Source organism: Gadus morhua, chromosome 8 (genome assembly GCF_902167405.1).
Source record: "Gadus morhua chromosome 8, gadMor3.0, whole genome shotgun sequence".
Taxonomy (NCBI): Eukaryota; Metazoa; Chordata; class Actinopteri; order Gadiformes; family Gadidae; genus Gadus; species Gadus morhua.
Genome location: NC_044055.1, coordinates 21,179,737 through 21,196,278, shown reverse-complemented (window position 1 = coordinate 21,196,278; position 16,542 = coordinate 21,179,737). Strand labels below are relative to the sequence as shown.

Genomic DNA, 16,542 nt, shown 5'->3' with positions numbered 1-16,542 from the left:
TCTATGAGCTTCGCGTCATGACGGGCGCGAGACAGCCGTCTCACAGAGACGGTGGGAATCGAAACGTTGACTATGTTCTATACGTTTACGTCTATATGAATCGTACGCCGCTATAGCTAACCTGTGGGTTCTGGTGTGAACTAGGGGCTAGCATTGTACTCAGGGACGCCCTTGGGCTTTCCTTTACCATGATTTTGGCTGTCCAAAGTGCAGGTAGTTGATACTGTAGAGGTCCATGTCCTCTGTGTGCCAGGCGAACGTGGTCTTCCACATGCCGAAGTACAGGTATGGGGTGTTTACGCCCTCGATGGTGATGCCGCTCTCGTGCTCCACCGTGTCCAGGACGGTGTTGAGTCTGCAGATGTTCCACTCCTTCACGTCCTGCGAGAGACAGGAAATATCACCGCCCCTCAATGTTTAGAAACTATAAAAAATGCTTAACCAATGCTTTTTGTTGTACACGGGAATGGGTTATGCTCGCAATTGTTGCTGCCTGGCACTTGGTTCTATGAACATCCTTACTGTACCGACAACAAAATATTGTTTCTCCTGACAAATGTACATATTGTAAGTCGTTTTGGATAAACGCGGCTGTTAAAAAACCATAAATGTAAATGTACCAGATTCATTCAATGTGTGGTGCATGTTTCAAATTATAGTGGCAAATGTTAGCGTTTACATACATCACATTTATATGGATGGGGGGCATTTGTTCAAATGCGCGGCTAGTGCATTGCCACCCATTAAAACACCAGCCGCTTTTAAAACTGACGGAATGTTAGGGGAAACAGAAAGGAAGTCTGACGTGAACTCACAGGGTCGTACAGGCTTCCGTTGACATCGGCACCGTAGATCGGGGCATTGAATGTCACATTCTTCCAGTACTTTCTCTCCAGCTCCTCAAAGTCTTGGTAGTGAGGACTGCAGAATCTACAGATATTGAGAGAAACCGCCGTCATCATAGGGCTGTATGGTATGGTCTAAAATGTATATCGAGGTATGATTTGAGGCATAGACGGTAACGGTATTATATCACGTTATGTTAAAATTATCTTCTTATTTCTCTTCTGAACGGGGTAAAATACTGGTTAGGCAGCAAAACTGCATAGAAAATATGCAAAATCATTTCTCAAGTTACTTCCTTCTCTGAAAAACACAAATATTTAAAAGTATGGATTTCTTTCCCCACTTGCTCGCGGACCTTGCCGTATATTTTTGCATCTCAATTTGGCTGAAGTGTGTACGGGCAGGTAAGGCGTACCTGGGATAGTGTGTTGTTAGTAGTGTGAGTGTTTTGACCCTCTCTTTAAAGCCCTTTCTATCCACATTTTGAAAGGTAACCATGTCCTTACACAGTTAAAAAGTGACAGCGTTTGTAAATCGTTCCACAGCTGGCTTCTTTTGTCATAAGGACTGGCTTTGGAAAATGGCTGTAGAGGCGATGTCTGAGATGCAGAGACAGCTTCACGCTACCAGCGCTTGTCTCGTATGGTGTGGAATGAGAGCTCATGAAGGGACTATTGCGCAAGCATGCAGGCACACAGCAAGCGCGACTGCGTGCAATAGCATACTGCCTGAGAAGGCAGCATTGCTGTTAAATCTGTCCCTCGGAAAAGAAACGGTGCGGCGAATTGATAAAGAAACTATGTTTCGTTACCATATTTTCAGTAGTTCCGTGTAACTTTACTTTTAACATGAAAAATAAGTTACGTTTTTTATTAACACATTACTTACTTTATAACGCCTTATACACAACACTGTCTACCGATCACACCGGTCTCATGGTAACGTCAAAATCCATACCGTAGTGTAAATTCCCACCGGTGTACTTTCTATACCGTTTATATCTTACACCCCTATCTCATCATTATCTCAGATTCAAGTCATATTGACAAAGCACCCATTTAAAAATGTTCAATAAAATAAATAAATAAAAAGTTAAATATCATACCAGACACACACGAAACTATACTAGTATGCAACTATACTATACAATGTGTGTGGCTCACTTGTCGCTGTTGGCGAGCTTGCGGAACTCTTGGACGGTCATTGCCTTCTTCTGGATGTTGTACTGCGTGAAGAGGCCCGACTGGCCCGTAACGACCTGCTGGATGGGGGCTGGGATCACCAGCCCATCGATGTCGTCATAGGAGCGCCTAGGCTTCCACCCCTTGGGCGGGACAATCTTGGGAGGAAAGGATGGTGGTTTTATGAGTGTTTCTATGAATGGAGTTAGTCTCTATTGGCTGCTTAGATTTTCACCAAATACAGTATTGGCTGATTCAATAATAGAAGTAATTCTCATATTGTGCACAAAATAGAGCCAATTTAGCACCAAACCAAATTATACAATACAATATATACAATATTTTATACTTAGATTTACCATTGATGTATGCCTTAAACAACACGGCATTGTCACACCAAAATTGTATCGGGGGGGAAAAAAAAATTGTACCGCCTACGTAATCCGTGTCGAAACATTACGTCATCGGTCGATGCGATTGTCCGTTGCCACGCAGGTTTCAAAGAACATTTGCGCTCAAGACAAAATAACATAATACAGATAACACTTGTTTTTACTTTATATATTTGTATTTAAGTGTTTAATCAAATTAAGCTAGTAAACTGAGTGTTTAAAGTGTATGTTGTCTGGCTAGCTTGTGTTAATTTAATTTAGATAATAGACGTCATCGTTCGACGCGATCGTCCGTTGCCAGGCAACGTTCGACGCGATCATCAGTTGCCAGGCAGGTTTGGAATTTTCGAAACGCGGATTACGTAGGCGGTAAAATTTTCACCCCCAGTACAATTTTGGTGTGACAGCATCAATCGTGCAAGAGTTATAATGATGCAACATCTATCACAGGCCACAGGGGAGAACATGGTGTGTTTGCCACTGGTGTCTTATTCTCCAGGAATCAGTGAAAAAGGGAAAACAGGTTGGGCGATGATGAAGATGACCGGCATTCACCTTGGCCAGGCCGGCTTTGTGGGCTCCCTGGGACTCCATGTAAGCAATGTATCGGCTGAAATTCTGGAACTCCTCCACAGTGGGATGGAAGGTCATGATGCCTTTGGAGCCGGGGCTCACATGCCCCTGCTCGGACGCCATCCCAGTGATAGCCTAGTCCTGGAGGATGGTGAAACCAGTGTTCATTACTGACGTTTGCTTCACCAAATGTATGAATTAATTTTATTCCGTCACTGCATTGGTTTTCTTTTGCAAACCATTCCTAGAAACCCTTAAATTGCAGACAAAAATCTCCCAAACCGCCCAGCTGTCTGAATAGCTGCATAATTATTACAATAAAATGACAGACAAACACTTTTAAGAGCATTCAATTGACGTAAATGTATGCCTCTTTGCCATCTCCAACTTATTTTTTAAGGATCCTCGAATATAGTGATTTGATGGCAGGTTAGGGGATGAACACGTGAGTTTGTTTGAGCAGCGATTGCAGTGTTTACAAATAGCTACGTTTTTTCGAATAGACCGCGTGTGGGATAAACCATTGGATTACCCGCCCACTAGCGGTCCATAACAACTACGAATAGCCTTGTAAACGCAACAGTAGGCGGTTCGCTAGTGGGCGTTTCATTTCGCTGGTGGGTGGTTTATCAACAAAACAAAAATCACGTTTTTTTTTTAACTCTATTTCTTCATATAATGTCACAAACTTGTGGTTAAAAACAAATGTCCGTTTTTTGTCATTTTTGTCCGGATGCTGCAGACAGCCTCTCGCAGCGGCAATTAAACACACTAATAATGCCATTGGGTACATGCATAGCCTACGCCACTGTTATCAATACGGCACCAATATATTTGAGTTCCAATACGGATCAATGCTATGACGAAGGTCATTGCGTGCCAGACTTGCATGTGTGATAGTCAATGGCGTTTGCACATTAACTGTACATTCCTAGACCGGTGTTTGCAGGGGTGCAACACATGTGATGGTTACACCTGGCAATGGGTGAATCTCATGGTGCATGGAGTACGTTTGTGTACCAGTAACCTCAGCACACCTTTCTCGGGTTCGTTAAGTTCTGCGTCGGCCCAGAGAGTACAAGCCGACTGTGCGGCTCACACTGTGAGCCGAGGCTCTTTAATTCAGGAAATAGACGTACCCACGATGGGGGAAACCACTATTTCCGAAATAACACAGACAAATAATCGTTTTTTAATGGGTAAATATATAAAATAAAGATTGACAAGACCTTCGTGAATTGTCACGAAGTGACTTACTTTAATAAAATATTTAAACTTGCAACACTGAACTAGCATGCTAAGCTAACGCTAAGCTAGCTCAGCTTCATTTATATGAATTGCAGAAAGTAATTCCTCAAATTGGATTATAAACGGTAGTTACAAACCATTATGGGTTGTTTTCTAAAGTGTTTAAATATGCATCGCTAACATATTGAAGGACATGTGGAATTACCTTCCAAACTTATGTCGGTTTGGCATTTGTCAAACAGATTAGCTAAAGTACAGTGGACATTTAACCATGCTTTAAGACACGGCGTGTTCCACTGAGGTGGATGAGACCTCAACCCATCTGAGCTTCATTACCCTAATGTACTCGTTCCCAGTACAGTTTGTTGAATATCTAGCACTTATTACCTCTAATTGAGCTAGCGGAATATGATGGTCCAACGTGAAGCTTTACAAGTGTAAAACAGCCACTACAAGTAAATGTACGTGACTTACCAACGCTCCACACCAGGAACAGTCGCTGTCACTGGAGATGTATGTGTGCCCGATGCTGAAATTACTAATAACTAAATGTTTATTGACAAGATGAGGTTGAAACTAATGCTCTAGTGATTAGATCGCTCTGCTCCATTCCTGGACTGCGCATGCGCACGACCTGCCCATTTTGTTTACCACAGCACGCATGGGACAATGTCAGCCAATCGGGACATGGCTTGTGTGAGTGGAAATATGTTCCTAGAGGATTAGTAGACTTTAATATTGTTTTAGATAGTATTCCATTTGACGTTTTATCAGTGTGTACACTGTGCATGTTACTGCTTACGTGGTAACGCGTTGAAACTACGTCGTTTGAGATTAGACTCCATATTGATGGGAGGAAAAAATGATGCAATTATTGCACTGAAGCCTCCAGCTGCAGCTTGTTGACGTTTTTTTTAGGTATGTCTTTCCTTGATTTTTAACCATGTCAAGCGTCAGTTATGACTAATATCTATTTGATAAAATATCTTTCTGGTAGTGGATGAATTATTCACATTAATGATTACTGCACAGAAAATAAGCATAACACTTTTAGATTGCAAACATAATTTTTATTTCATGCCAAGAAAGGCACAGTCATACACTGAATTCAACAGTTTTGATAGGCTATATAATTTCATATGCATCATTCTGCATTTAATCAGTGCATATGTTGAACAATCACATTAACACATTGTAAACACAAATAATAGCACATTGGAGCACTGACAGTTTTATTGCACATCAATTAGCATTAGAATACGTATCTGTGCACCCTGCAGTTGTAATGATATTATGGACCATTTCCACCAAAAGGTGTCAGACATACATACAGTACCAGCAGCACTTATTGGTTTGTTTTTAAATCCATGATGAATACATATAGCCGTTAGAGGCAAGAGGCCAACTTCTTCTCTTTTTATAAAATGTCCATTCCTCTTTATCATACAAAACACAACATCTATTTCTCAGATTGCATAAATCCAGTCGTTTTGCATCCCTCCTCCAAAAATATGCATATGTAGCAACCTGATAAGTCAGAAGTTCACCCCTAGGTAAAGGAATTTCTCCTTCAGCTGACTGACATTAGTGTTTGACCTTAATGACAATGCTTATAATTCACCAATTTGGTTACAATTGCTGCACCACAACAAAAAATAATACAAATATTGTCATGCGGTTACCAGGTAAGCATAATCAGGGAACATATTAGAATGTGCTTAATACTTTCGGTCTCTCCCATCTCATTGTGAGACAAATTAACATCCATGAGTGAATGTATTTTTAGCGAACAACAATTCTATCCTATTCATTCATTTCGACATTGTTAATTACAAAGGGTTGACTGGAAGAGGTTAGGCTTTTTGTTGATTCAGTGATAAACACATTTAGGATGATAACACAGTTACTTTTCATTATTTTGGCAGTTATTTAAAAGAAAACAGGAATATATTAGCTTCTCTAAAATAAACCCAAGCACGGTATATTTGTATGCTTTGTCCCTGGATGATTGGGGTGATATTTCAACATACTATTGCAATACTGATTCGTTTTAGGTCATTTGGCATATGTTTCTATCTTCACATACACCTTCAGTCTTGATCGAATGATCTGTGATATATGATGCACACAACAGGCAGTTTACATTTTAAACATGTTTGTTTTAACAATACATTAGTTTGAGCAGTACCTTGAATAGGTTTTAGTAATTTAGTTTGATGTACAGTATGGTAAAGTATGACATAAGTGTACACTTAATTACTAACTAGAATAGAACCAATGGTTAATGATTTACTTTCATGTTGATTCATGTGAATATTCGTAACCCTAACGTCCATAACTCCCTTCCAGTCATCATTTGGTTAAACAACATCATAACACATATAACCTTTCATCACCATTTTTCCTATGGTGTCCGAATAAGAAACAATTAATGGGTTGATTAACTCCAACGTTATATATATATATATATATTTAGGCCATTTTTCCATTTAAAGCACATGTAAGATGGGCACAAGTGTTATTAATCAACAACCATTTAACAATGGCAGTTCGCAATCTGTAGTGCTTTACAGAGAATATTAGATGAAGGCAATGAAATCGACATACCATTTCGGCATGGGCCTGTTTCACTTTGGTCTTTTCACTTTTCCAACATTGGATACACAAATCACAAATGGGCTGAGTCCTTTGGACATCCAGGTATCGTGTGATTTTGCAAACACCACGTGATGAGCGCACACGCACACGTATCTGCCAAATATAGAAGCAGACTATTTCGCTCACGGTAAGGATATCCCCATCCACTCAGATTTCGTTTCATAGTTCTGCCTTATCTTGGAGCACCATCAGCCACCATCATTCTCCGAGGCGCGGCTCTATTTTTGTAACAGATCTCAGCCAATAAGCAGCCTTATGGACACGTGCCAACTCTCAAAAGATGGCCCTCTGATCGGTTCTACCCTAAACCAAGACTCATTGTTCTGGTTATTTGTCCACAGTCTTGTTTACTCTCAGTGTCTGGACTATGTCGTTGGTGGTAGCCTTTGTCTCTGTGTCACATTTGATGCTCTCTGTTTTGGACATGTCGGGCTCCCATAGGAAGAACTCATGCAGGAGGGTGTTAACGGTGTCAGGGCACTCCATCATTACCATGTGACTTCCCTCCTCGATGACTTTGAGGAATGCAAACAAGAGAATCTGGTAGCAGAGGAAAGACGAAGGAAAGTGTTATGCTACAGTAGGGTCAAAGTTATTTGATAGAAAGATTATGTCTGCATATCATTGGAGACATAGTAATGCATCTAAGCACTGCACTTTGAAAGGCTTGTGTTTGCTGAGTTGTACTTAAGTAAACAGCCTTTCCTTATGATATTATAATGTTATAACACGTTTGCAAATATATATTACAATATTAAGAAGTTAGATCTGAAAGTATAGGCCAATATTATTAATGGACATAAGTCAACATAAATGAGTGACAGATGAATGCAGCATTTCAAAGCACCCAGGGTTACTTTTGCCTTATGACATCAAATCCTCCCTTCCGACCCCATGGCGACATACCTCCGCCATGCGCTGGTCCTCGTCCATGGGCACGAATTTGTCGCACATGCCGTGCACCAGAAGGATGGGCACGGTGAGCTCAGCGTGGTACACCTCGTCGCCCTCGGGCCAGTACTGGCCGCTCATCATGGCACGGAGGACAAAGGGGGCCACGTTGAAGGCGTTGCCCTGCTTCAGCAGCTGCTTCTCTTTGGCCCCTTGGCGGGCGAAGCCAGCTCTAGAGAAGGAATTAGAAATTAGACTGGAAATGTGGGGAGTGAGAACTGTAGCAGCATAGTGGTAGTGGTGTGAGGGGCGTTTGTCTGCCCGCTGAAAGGTTCTGGGCTAAAATCCAAGCGCAGTGTACATAAAGGCATCCATGAATTCAGCGTTGGATAATAGCTTTGGATAAAAGCATCTCCAGATTATCGCAAATAATATAGGGTCTATTCATTTTTATAATTTAGCATAATGTCTTTTGTTTGAAAAAAAAGAAAAAATAGCAAAAAAAATAATTTGTGTTGTAGAAGTTGAATATTAGAATCACAAACAACTGCGTAGTCAAGGTCATGAGGATGGTATGGTCCTGGTCTTACTTGAGGAAGCTCCAGGCCAGACAGGGAGACAGGCAGTGGAGGACACACGATGGCAGCTGGAAGATAGAGCAGAGGCTCGGCTCAAGAGCTGTAGGACCTCCTCCGTTGATCATCACTACCTTATGGACCAGGTCCGGATACTCATGTGCTAGGAAGGTGCAAAACGACACTCTGGAAGAGAGATATAAACAATGTCAACTGCGTTTTTTTTATAAGTACAGCTTTGATCAATGTTCATTCTAACACTTCTATTTAAAATGACATAGTGATTATTCATTTCTACAACACAGACAAAGACTCACCCATATGAATGACCGATGAGGATGTTGCGTTTGCGGGCGTATCTCTTGAAGATGGCGCGCAGGTCCTCTGCCAGGGCGTAGAATGTGTACGCCGCTGCGATCGGGGGGGCCTTGCTGGCGCCGTGGCCGGCTAGGTCCGGCGCGATCACCTCGTAGCCCAGCCGAGAGAAGAAATCCAACTGGCTGCCCCAGATGTCCAGGGAGCCGCCGACGCCGTGCACAAAGAACAGAGCTACGTCCGACTGCGTCCCCTTGCAGCTGGAGATCGCCCTCTTGGAGTCGATGAGCACCGTGCGCTTGGGCTTGCGGCGCCGGCGCCGGGGGGGCGGAGCCGGCTTCTGGTCCCCGGCGTGAGGGGGGACGCGGGGAGGCATGGGGTGGGGTTCTGGGGAGGAGGCCAATTCCTTGTAGTCAGCCAGCTCCACCTCCACGGTGCTGCAGGGCTCCAGGTCCCCGTCCTGACACTGCAGGATCTCTGAGTGCAGCACGTCGCCCAGGTTCTCGATCACCAGCTGCCCGTTGCGATACACTGTGATCTTCCTCTTGCAGTGCACGCTGCTACCCTTTGGGGGGCCTTTCATCACGTCCTCAGAACCGCCATCGTCCTCATTAGAGTCCACTTTGGTCTTCTTCTTCCCCGAGGACATCTGGTCTTCGGTGACCACGGGCTGTCGCTCAGGGACGATGTGTCGCACCCGTAGAACTCTGCCCGGTTTGACCTCAACAAACTCAAAGCCGTTTGAGGGCTCGGAGGATTCCAGGGGCAAGACCAGACTGGCAGCTTTCCCAGTCAGGCAGCAGAGGATCCCTTCAGTGATGCTGGTCAGCATGGCGCCGGCCTCTACGCATCACCACAAAACACATGGCCACAGGGGATTCATGAGAACTGCAGAGACACACAACAAGGAAAGATGCACTCACACACACTCAGACGCACACACACACACACACACACACACATACTTGCACTCACACACACACACACCCAGACACACTCACACACACGCACACACACACATACTTCCACTCACACACACACGCACACTTGCAAAGACACACACAAACAGGCAAACACTTTGATGCACAAGCACGCACAGATGCGTGCACAGACCAACCAACAGACGGCAACACACACACACATGCAGGTTTACATGCACGCTCACAAATGCACGCACACGCACACACAAATTCAATAATCCTTTCAACAAGGAGTCCAATGACCATTCGAAGAGGAAAGATGATGAGGTCTTTCTGTGATGTCTGGCCTCAGCAAAGGAAATCCCAGAGTAAATTGCTGCAGCCAAAACACACGCTTGTTGTCCAGAACCAAGCTCACAAAGAGCCCCGCTAATCATCATCAACAACATTCAGATAACGTTCATACAGACATAAGCAAAAACAGTTCAACAATTACCCGGTGCTGTCTTTGTTACGATCTGTAGTCTAACTTTGACATTGGCTATAAATAACAGTCGTCCCCTGACATGGTCCCACACCAAGTGTATAAATAGGAAGGGCTTAGCCATGGCAGCCTGAGTGGGTGCATGCGAGCAGCAACCCAAGCCATCTCATCTGCTCAATAGCGCAGGGCAAAACTGAATTTGAGTTTATCTGCCAAACTTCCAAATCATTGCATGAGGTGGCATTAATAGTTACACGTTGGACCCAATGCATATGCAGAGCATTGCATAGCCCAACATGTGTACACATGTTTTTTTTTTATCAAGGGGAAACAGAATGGGAAGTGTCATATCCACAGGGTATGGCCTATTCTTTCCATTTTAGGGAATGAAGCATAATGGAGCAGGTTTGAGTCAACTGTCTGAATGTGCTGCTTGGCATAACATTGCAGGACAGCATGCATTGTTGTTTCTTCTTCTACTGCGTATCTACGTTTTTATTTGAATAAACATCTGAGTACAGAACTGTATGCGACAATCGCACCTTTCACAATTAATAACCTGATGAAGAACCAAAAGAGAAAATGCTCGAGAAGAAGAGCATTTGAAAGCTGGACATAGATGCGTAGTTGCCATGACAGTCAAACTAGGTGTCCAGTCTCAAATATGTCCTGCTTTGCTGCACTACAGAATCACTACATAAAAACATAGACACATTTCAGCAGTGTTCAAAAACCCAGCTCTTAGTAGAACTGTTAAACTACTTCTCTATTTACACCATTTAAATGTATTTTCTGCATTGCAGAATTAGGTGGATGGGCAACAAGTTCGAAGTGGCACACACTGTAGGCCTGCTGCTCTGTCCGCAATCAAACCTCCCCATGGATGGATTGTATTAATAACAAAAATATATAAAATATATATATTTCTTGGTTAGGTTCCACCTGCATGGTTAAGATAATGTAAAAAATATATTTGTATTTATTATGGGGTAAATAGACTGGCCTACGACAAATACAAAAACAAGCTCTCTGGAATACTGCAGTTGTCTTGCGTGATGCAGGTTACTTAGTATTTTGGATTTCGACCCATAAATGCTCAAAGATCTGCACCTTAATTTATGATGTAGGCCTTTAAAACTGGGTATAATATCTAACTAGGCACGCTGTACAGTGATAGGAAAACTGTATTCAAAATCTGCGTTTCAAAATATCACATTTTTATTTACAGATGGCTGCTGTTGGTCATTCTGCAACACAATAATTAATCAATTAGCCTACTTACCCACAAGAAAGTCGATGATTAGGGATTAGTAGATGTCAAATGTGCCCCAAAGTCAGAGCCAACGAAATTGTGTTTGAATTCATCTGCGTTGTGATGCCGCAAATTTGTGGACGCTAATCATCTGCCTCACACTAGTACTCCAACATGCATACGGCTTTGCAATGATTACACAAAATGCATGCATAAATATTCCAATTGCATTTTAATAAAATACCCATAATAGAGCTAACATCTGGAATTTTCCAATTCTACCCAACCCTTTTGCCCTTGCATGCGCATCCACGACAGTCTCCTTCTTCACACGCCCCTACTTGAACGGCAATAACAAGGGCGAATGGACGACCACCAGGGGCTCAGCGCAGCCAATGCGAGCTGCGCGCATCCTTGTTGCTAAGGCTGAGAGACGAGCAGTGTGTGTGTGTGTGTGTGCGTGTGCGTGTGTGCGCGCGCGTGTGTGTGTGCGTGTGTGTGTATGCGTGTGTGGAGAGAAATGCATAGTGAGATTGGTGTTTTCTTTGTTAACGAATCGCTACCAACTCACGTAGTAGTTGCGTAATACTAAAAACAGGATTCTTCAAATGGAGTTATTTATTTTGGTGATAAAGACGTAATTTATAAATATACCTCATTAGAGTCAGAGATATAATACATGATTTCCCTTTATTATTGTACCCTAATTAATGAATATTCCGCGGTCCTTTGCCCTTTGCTCCGCAATAGTTAATTGTTATTTTAGATACATAGTGGGGTTATGTTATGGACGCCTGCCATCACACATTGAGAGATGACTGCAATTGCCATGCTGCAGTAAGACGTGATTCTATTGGACGGAAATGATGAGCCAATCATAGCGCCGCATGGACCAAGGGCGACCTCCCACCCAGGGACATCTGACATTCATGCAGTGAGACAACTGAAGTGCCCGAAAATGAACATTATACGGCAATCTTTATTCCGAATTGGTAGCACAACTCCCAGCAGGTAATAAGCCACTCATGTCTATTCACTCCCTTGTAACGACCAACAACATTATGTTTGTGTTCAATTGCTACCATTAGCAGGCTATCTCGTCAGGGGGTATTCCTTGTCAAATCGCAGTAGTAGAGTAGTGGGCTATGAATGAATCGTTGTGTAATGATGTTTCCATTACTCTCCGTTGTTCCCGAGTCTGTCTCATTTGCTCTAGATATAATTACAAACTTTTAGCTTAATTTTGTTTTTGGGACTTTGTGGGTCTGAAGTCAATCTTATGGTTAAACATTTGAGCAGAGAGACGCAGTTTTGGTATGCAATGTTGATATTTAAATGAACAATTGTTATCCCTTTCATAATGCATTGTGCTGTCTGTCCACAGTATCACTGCTATACCAAAGCATGCAGGCGATGGATCTTCTCACCTGAGATCACTAAGCTCTTGGGTCATCTCCCGGACACCTGGGGGACCTCGAGGCATTCGATGTGGACCACTACAGATGCAGGCTGAGGGTTCAGGGGTGTTTTCCCAGCTACCGTGGCAGTACCAGCAGGTTCGGACCGGAAAACGCGGCACAGAGTACCAGCCGAAAAACATAAAGCGAAAGAGAACCCATGGATGGATCAAACGAATCAGCAACCAGGGTGGGATCGAAGTCCTTCTACGTCGCATGTTGAAGGGAAGAAAATCGCTAAGCCATTGAGGATTGGTTCACAATGTCTTCTAAGAGAAACATTGTGGTTGCTCAACTAAGTGTGAATTGGTTTCACCGATGGAGGGTGTGGGCTGGGGACTGGCGTTCATCAAATCCTTGATGGGTGGATTGGGCCGCCCATGCAAATCTGGGCTCACTTTGTTGTACTTTTTACTCATGACACTTTGCTGTATAGATATGTATATTCTTAAATTGTTGTCTTGTATTCCATCTCATCAGCCAGTGTTCTGTTCCTGGACTACGTAAAACCACTATAGTAGATACAAGAACAACATAATGATGCCTAATAAAAGGAGTACCTCATCACATGGTGTAACTAATTTATTCTACAAGCTTTCAATACAGTAATTAATAGACGCACCATCCATTGTTCACAGTGTTCAAAGTAAGGGAACCAGTCAGGGATCACCGATTCAAGGCACATTGGTCATGTGGTAGTTGCTGTGGTGTATTTCTTTCAAAGTTCAAAATAGTTTATTCCTGCTCTAAGTGAGAATTGTTGACATTACATGCGTGTACAACATATTTTTTATTATATATTATATTATAGATATTTAACTAGACTGAATGACAAGCAGAAATAAATCGAATTAAAATAATTTCATTTTTTGATACATAATAGTATCCACAAACAAGCTCCTCCTGAGGTCTAGTAATTTGCTATCCAATAGAGCACAACATTAACCGCTCCCTTTTAACAGCTCTGGTTCTGGAAGGAAATTTCACAATCATTTTCTCCATTGACTCTTCATAACATCGTTATATAAAGAGTTTTAAGCATGGAACCAAGCAAATCGTTTGTCAAGGTGACAGTACAACATTTGATTTTGGGCAGAAAACAATTTGGAAAACAGAAGAAAAGACTACATTATTCTTTGGCAACGATTGAGGAAGTACTCATCCCATAAACCATTGCAAACTTTCACAACCCAATAGTTTAGCGTGTTTCTTGCAACTTACAACCTTTTTCATTATTATATAGTTTATATTGTTAATACAAGTTGTGTCATATATTCTGTGTTTGTGTGTGTGTATGTGTATGTATAGTGTTTCATATAGTGTATAGGGTTGTCATGGACATGGTACGTTCCTTCGTACCTGACTGCAATCACCGTGTAATAACGTTCCTCGTTTTTAATTTCTTAATTTTGGTGCTAAAAAAAATGCTTGTTGGTATAATGCTGGTGATGTGCAGCCATTTTTTGTATGTTTTAGGGCTCTGCTTATTTGCAATCTTCAAAGTTAGCTTTATATAATAAGCTGGGATGAAGAGTCAAGTCAAGTCAAACCCACTAGGGGACCTTTTATTGCAGCCAGTTAAAAACATATTAAATCCATCATAAATACAACATACCAGACCAGACAGGATACAGTACAATGCTAGATCAAATCATCTGAAGACAAAAACAAGCAAATTACTGAGTGCAGAAAGGACTTAATGCAGTCATTTGTGCCAATTTAGTCTTCAAATTTCCACGCAAAGAAAAGGGTCTCTGCGTTGAAACCCTATCTACCTGAAGGCAGAAGCTCAAACTCCGTCTGCAGTTGATGGATAGATATAGATACAGACCAAATATGGTATGAGCCTGTGCTTGATGCACCGCAATAACTTTGCTGGCCACCCTGACGAGACGACAATGCCTATGGCTAGGTTCAGGTTCCTAAACCACATCACAATGCATAAAGACAGCACACAGTCAATAAAAGTATGTTTATGAATAAAAAAAATATATTTTGGTGCACACAGTAAAGGAATTATATTCCTCAAGAGTAAAGATGTTGTTAAGCCTTCTTAGAAATTCCATCTGCATTAGACTGAAAGCACAACCTGGTATCAAGCACAGTACCCAAATATCCGTTGTGTTCCACCAAATCATTTTCAGTTCCCTCAATGACTTTGAGTTTGGGGAATGGTGCTGATTTCCTAAAATGACAAGCATCCACCACGACAAGTCTTTAACGACCGGTCTATGATCAAGTTCCCTCGTTTCAGCAGGCTTACTATGACTGAGTCATCTGCAAACTTTATTAAGTCTATTCTTAGACTGGCTCTGGTAGCTATTTGTGTAAATAATGAGTGGAGCTTGTTTGAGAGCACATCGTTAACTCTAAAGGAATGATTTTGGTCCCACGTTCACGGAACGCAAGGGGGTTAGGCCTAAAAAAAAAAAAAGTTTGGTTCCTGTTGGTTGTCAGTTGAGGTCATGGGTAGGTAGGGAATTTATTTTATTTTTTTATTTTATTTTTTCCAGCGGCAGCGAATGATAGGTAGGTTGTTTTCACTTAAAAACGAGAAAATTCGCTCATCCTTGTACAGAATGAAGAGGTGCTGTACCAAAACGTAATTATAGAGGTGCTGTACCAAAACGTAATTACATTAAAAAAAAAAAAAATTTTTTTTTTTTTTTTTATAAAACTCATAAAATAATTTGGGTCGCACATAAATTGACAGGGTCGGTCGGAAACCGGAACCAAACAGAATTTTTTTTTAGGCCTTACGGACCCTCTTAAGGGCCTGATATGCGCCTCCAAAAAAAATGTAACCTTCCGCAGCAGCTAGGGCTGTTATTGGTCAGCTCACTAAAACCCGAAACAGAACCCAAACAGGTTCACGACTGCGTCAAAGCGTCTGCTTGGTCCTTGCGTTGCGTGAACTTGGGACCATAATCAGCCTTTAAGGCCCTTTCCACACGAGCGAAAACGATCTTTTCCCCTCCGATTTCCTTGGTAGTGTTTCAGGAATTTTCCATAAAGACGGACTCAATGCAAAAATGCATCTAGCTGAAGAAAAGCTGAAGTACATATTCAAGGCCACTCTGTGGCGCTGGTCCTCGACTAAAAGAAGAAGACGAGGCGGAGCGTGCGCATCAAGCCTGCGCGTTGTATCAAACATGCAGTCGAGGAGGAGAAAGCAGTTAAACCTTTTCGATTGAGCAGAAAATACTTTTTAATGTACAGTTATTAATTAAATTTAGCAAGGGGCTGTATTCAAAACTTTGTAAATCTCCCAATACAAAGTTGGGGGAACCCGGAGACATAGATTGCAGTTGTTGTGTTACGAGCCGATGATTTGGCTTAAGGATGTATATAAACGACATTGAGCGGGATTCTGACAAGAAACATCCCTAAGAGGAAAACCATAATCATCGCTCTCTCAAAACCGGTAAAGATCCAGCAAATGCAAAGAGCTTCCGCCCAATCTCCCTGCTATTCCACCCGTACAAGCTGTTTGAACGCCTGGTCCTCAACAGGCTTGCCCCAGTCGTTGAACCAGCCATCGTCCCTCAACAAGCTGGATTCCGACCCGTCAAATCCACAACAAGTCAACTTCTGAATCTCACACAGCACATAGAAGACGGGTTCCATAAAGGTCTGGTGACAGGAGCCGTCTTTGTTGATCTATCTGCCGCATGTGACTCTGTGAACCTCCGCCTCCTCCTGAAAAAGATCTTGGAGAAGACCTGGCACTGACAGACCTCATCGGAGCCC

The 16,542-nt window shown here is 42.4% G+C and overlaps 2 protein-coding genes across 2 annotated transcripts in view; both read right to left on the bottom strand.

Moving 5' to 3' along the window:
• The window catches only part of LOC115548989 (lysine-specific demethylase 4A), a 44,035-nt gene extending 39,170 nt beyond the window's left edge, over positions 1 to 4,865 (bottom strand). The window contains exons 1-5 of the mRNA XM_030363950.1: positions 4,715 to 4,865; positions 2,975 to 3,133; positions 2,010 to 2,185; positions 816 to 930; positions 188 to 381 (exon numbers count right to left, since the gene is read on the bottom strand). Coding sequence (XP_030219810.1) covers positions 188 to 381; positions 816 to 930; positions 2,010 to 2,185; positions 2,975 to 3,115 — 626 coding nt within the window. The 5' untranslated portion in view covers positions 3,116 to 3,133; positions 4,715 to 4,865. The remainder of the gene's footprint in view (positions 1 to 187; positions 382 to 815; positions 931 to 2,009; positions 2,186 to 2,974; positions 3,134 to 4,714) is intronic.
• Positions 4,866 to 5,592: 727 nt separating this feature from the next.
• abhd8a (abhydrolase domain containing 8a) lies at positions 5,593 to 12,020 on the bottom strand. Its single transcript, XM_030363951.1, has 5 exons — positions 11,366 to 12,020; positions 8,682 to 9,522; positions 8,380 to 8,550; positions 7,805 to 8,021; positions 5,593 to 7,438 (listed from the first exon to the last, which is right to left on the bottom strand). Exons 2-5 carry the CDS (start codon positions 9,509 to 9,511, stop codon positions 7,226 to 7,228), a joined length of 1,431 nt encoding a protein of 476 aa, XP_030219811.1. The 5' UTR covers positions 9,512 to 9,522; positions 11,366 to 12,020; the 3' UTR covers positions 5,593 to 7,225.
• Between the last annotated feature and the right edge of the window lie 4,522 nt (positions 12,021 to 16,542).

Coding starts and splice junctions, on each gene's coding strand:
- abhd8a (XM_030363951.1), bottom strand. CDS start 9,511: ATGCTGACCAGCATCACTGAAGGGATCCTCTGCTGCCTGACTGGGAAA. Junction 8,551..8,681: donor CTCATCGGTCATTCATATGG/GTGAGTCTTTGT, acceptor TCTCTCTTCCAG/AGTGTCGTTTTGCACCTTCC. Junction 8,022..8,379: donor CTGGCCTGGAGCTTCCTCAA/GTAAGACCAGGA, acceptor TTCCTTCTCTAG/AGCTGGCTTCGCCCGCCAAG.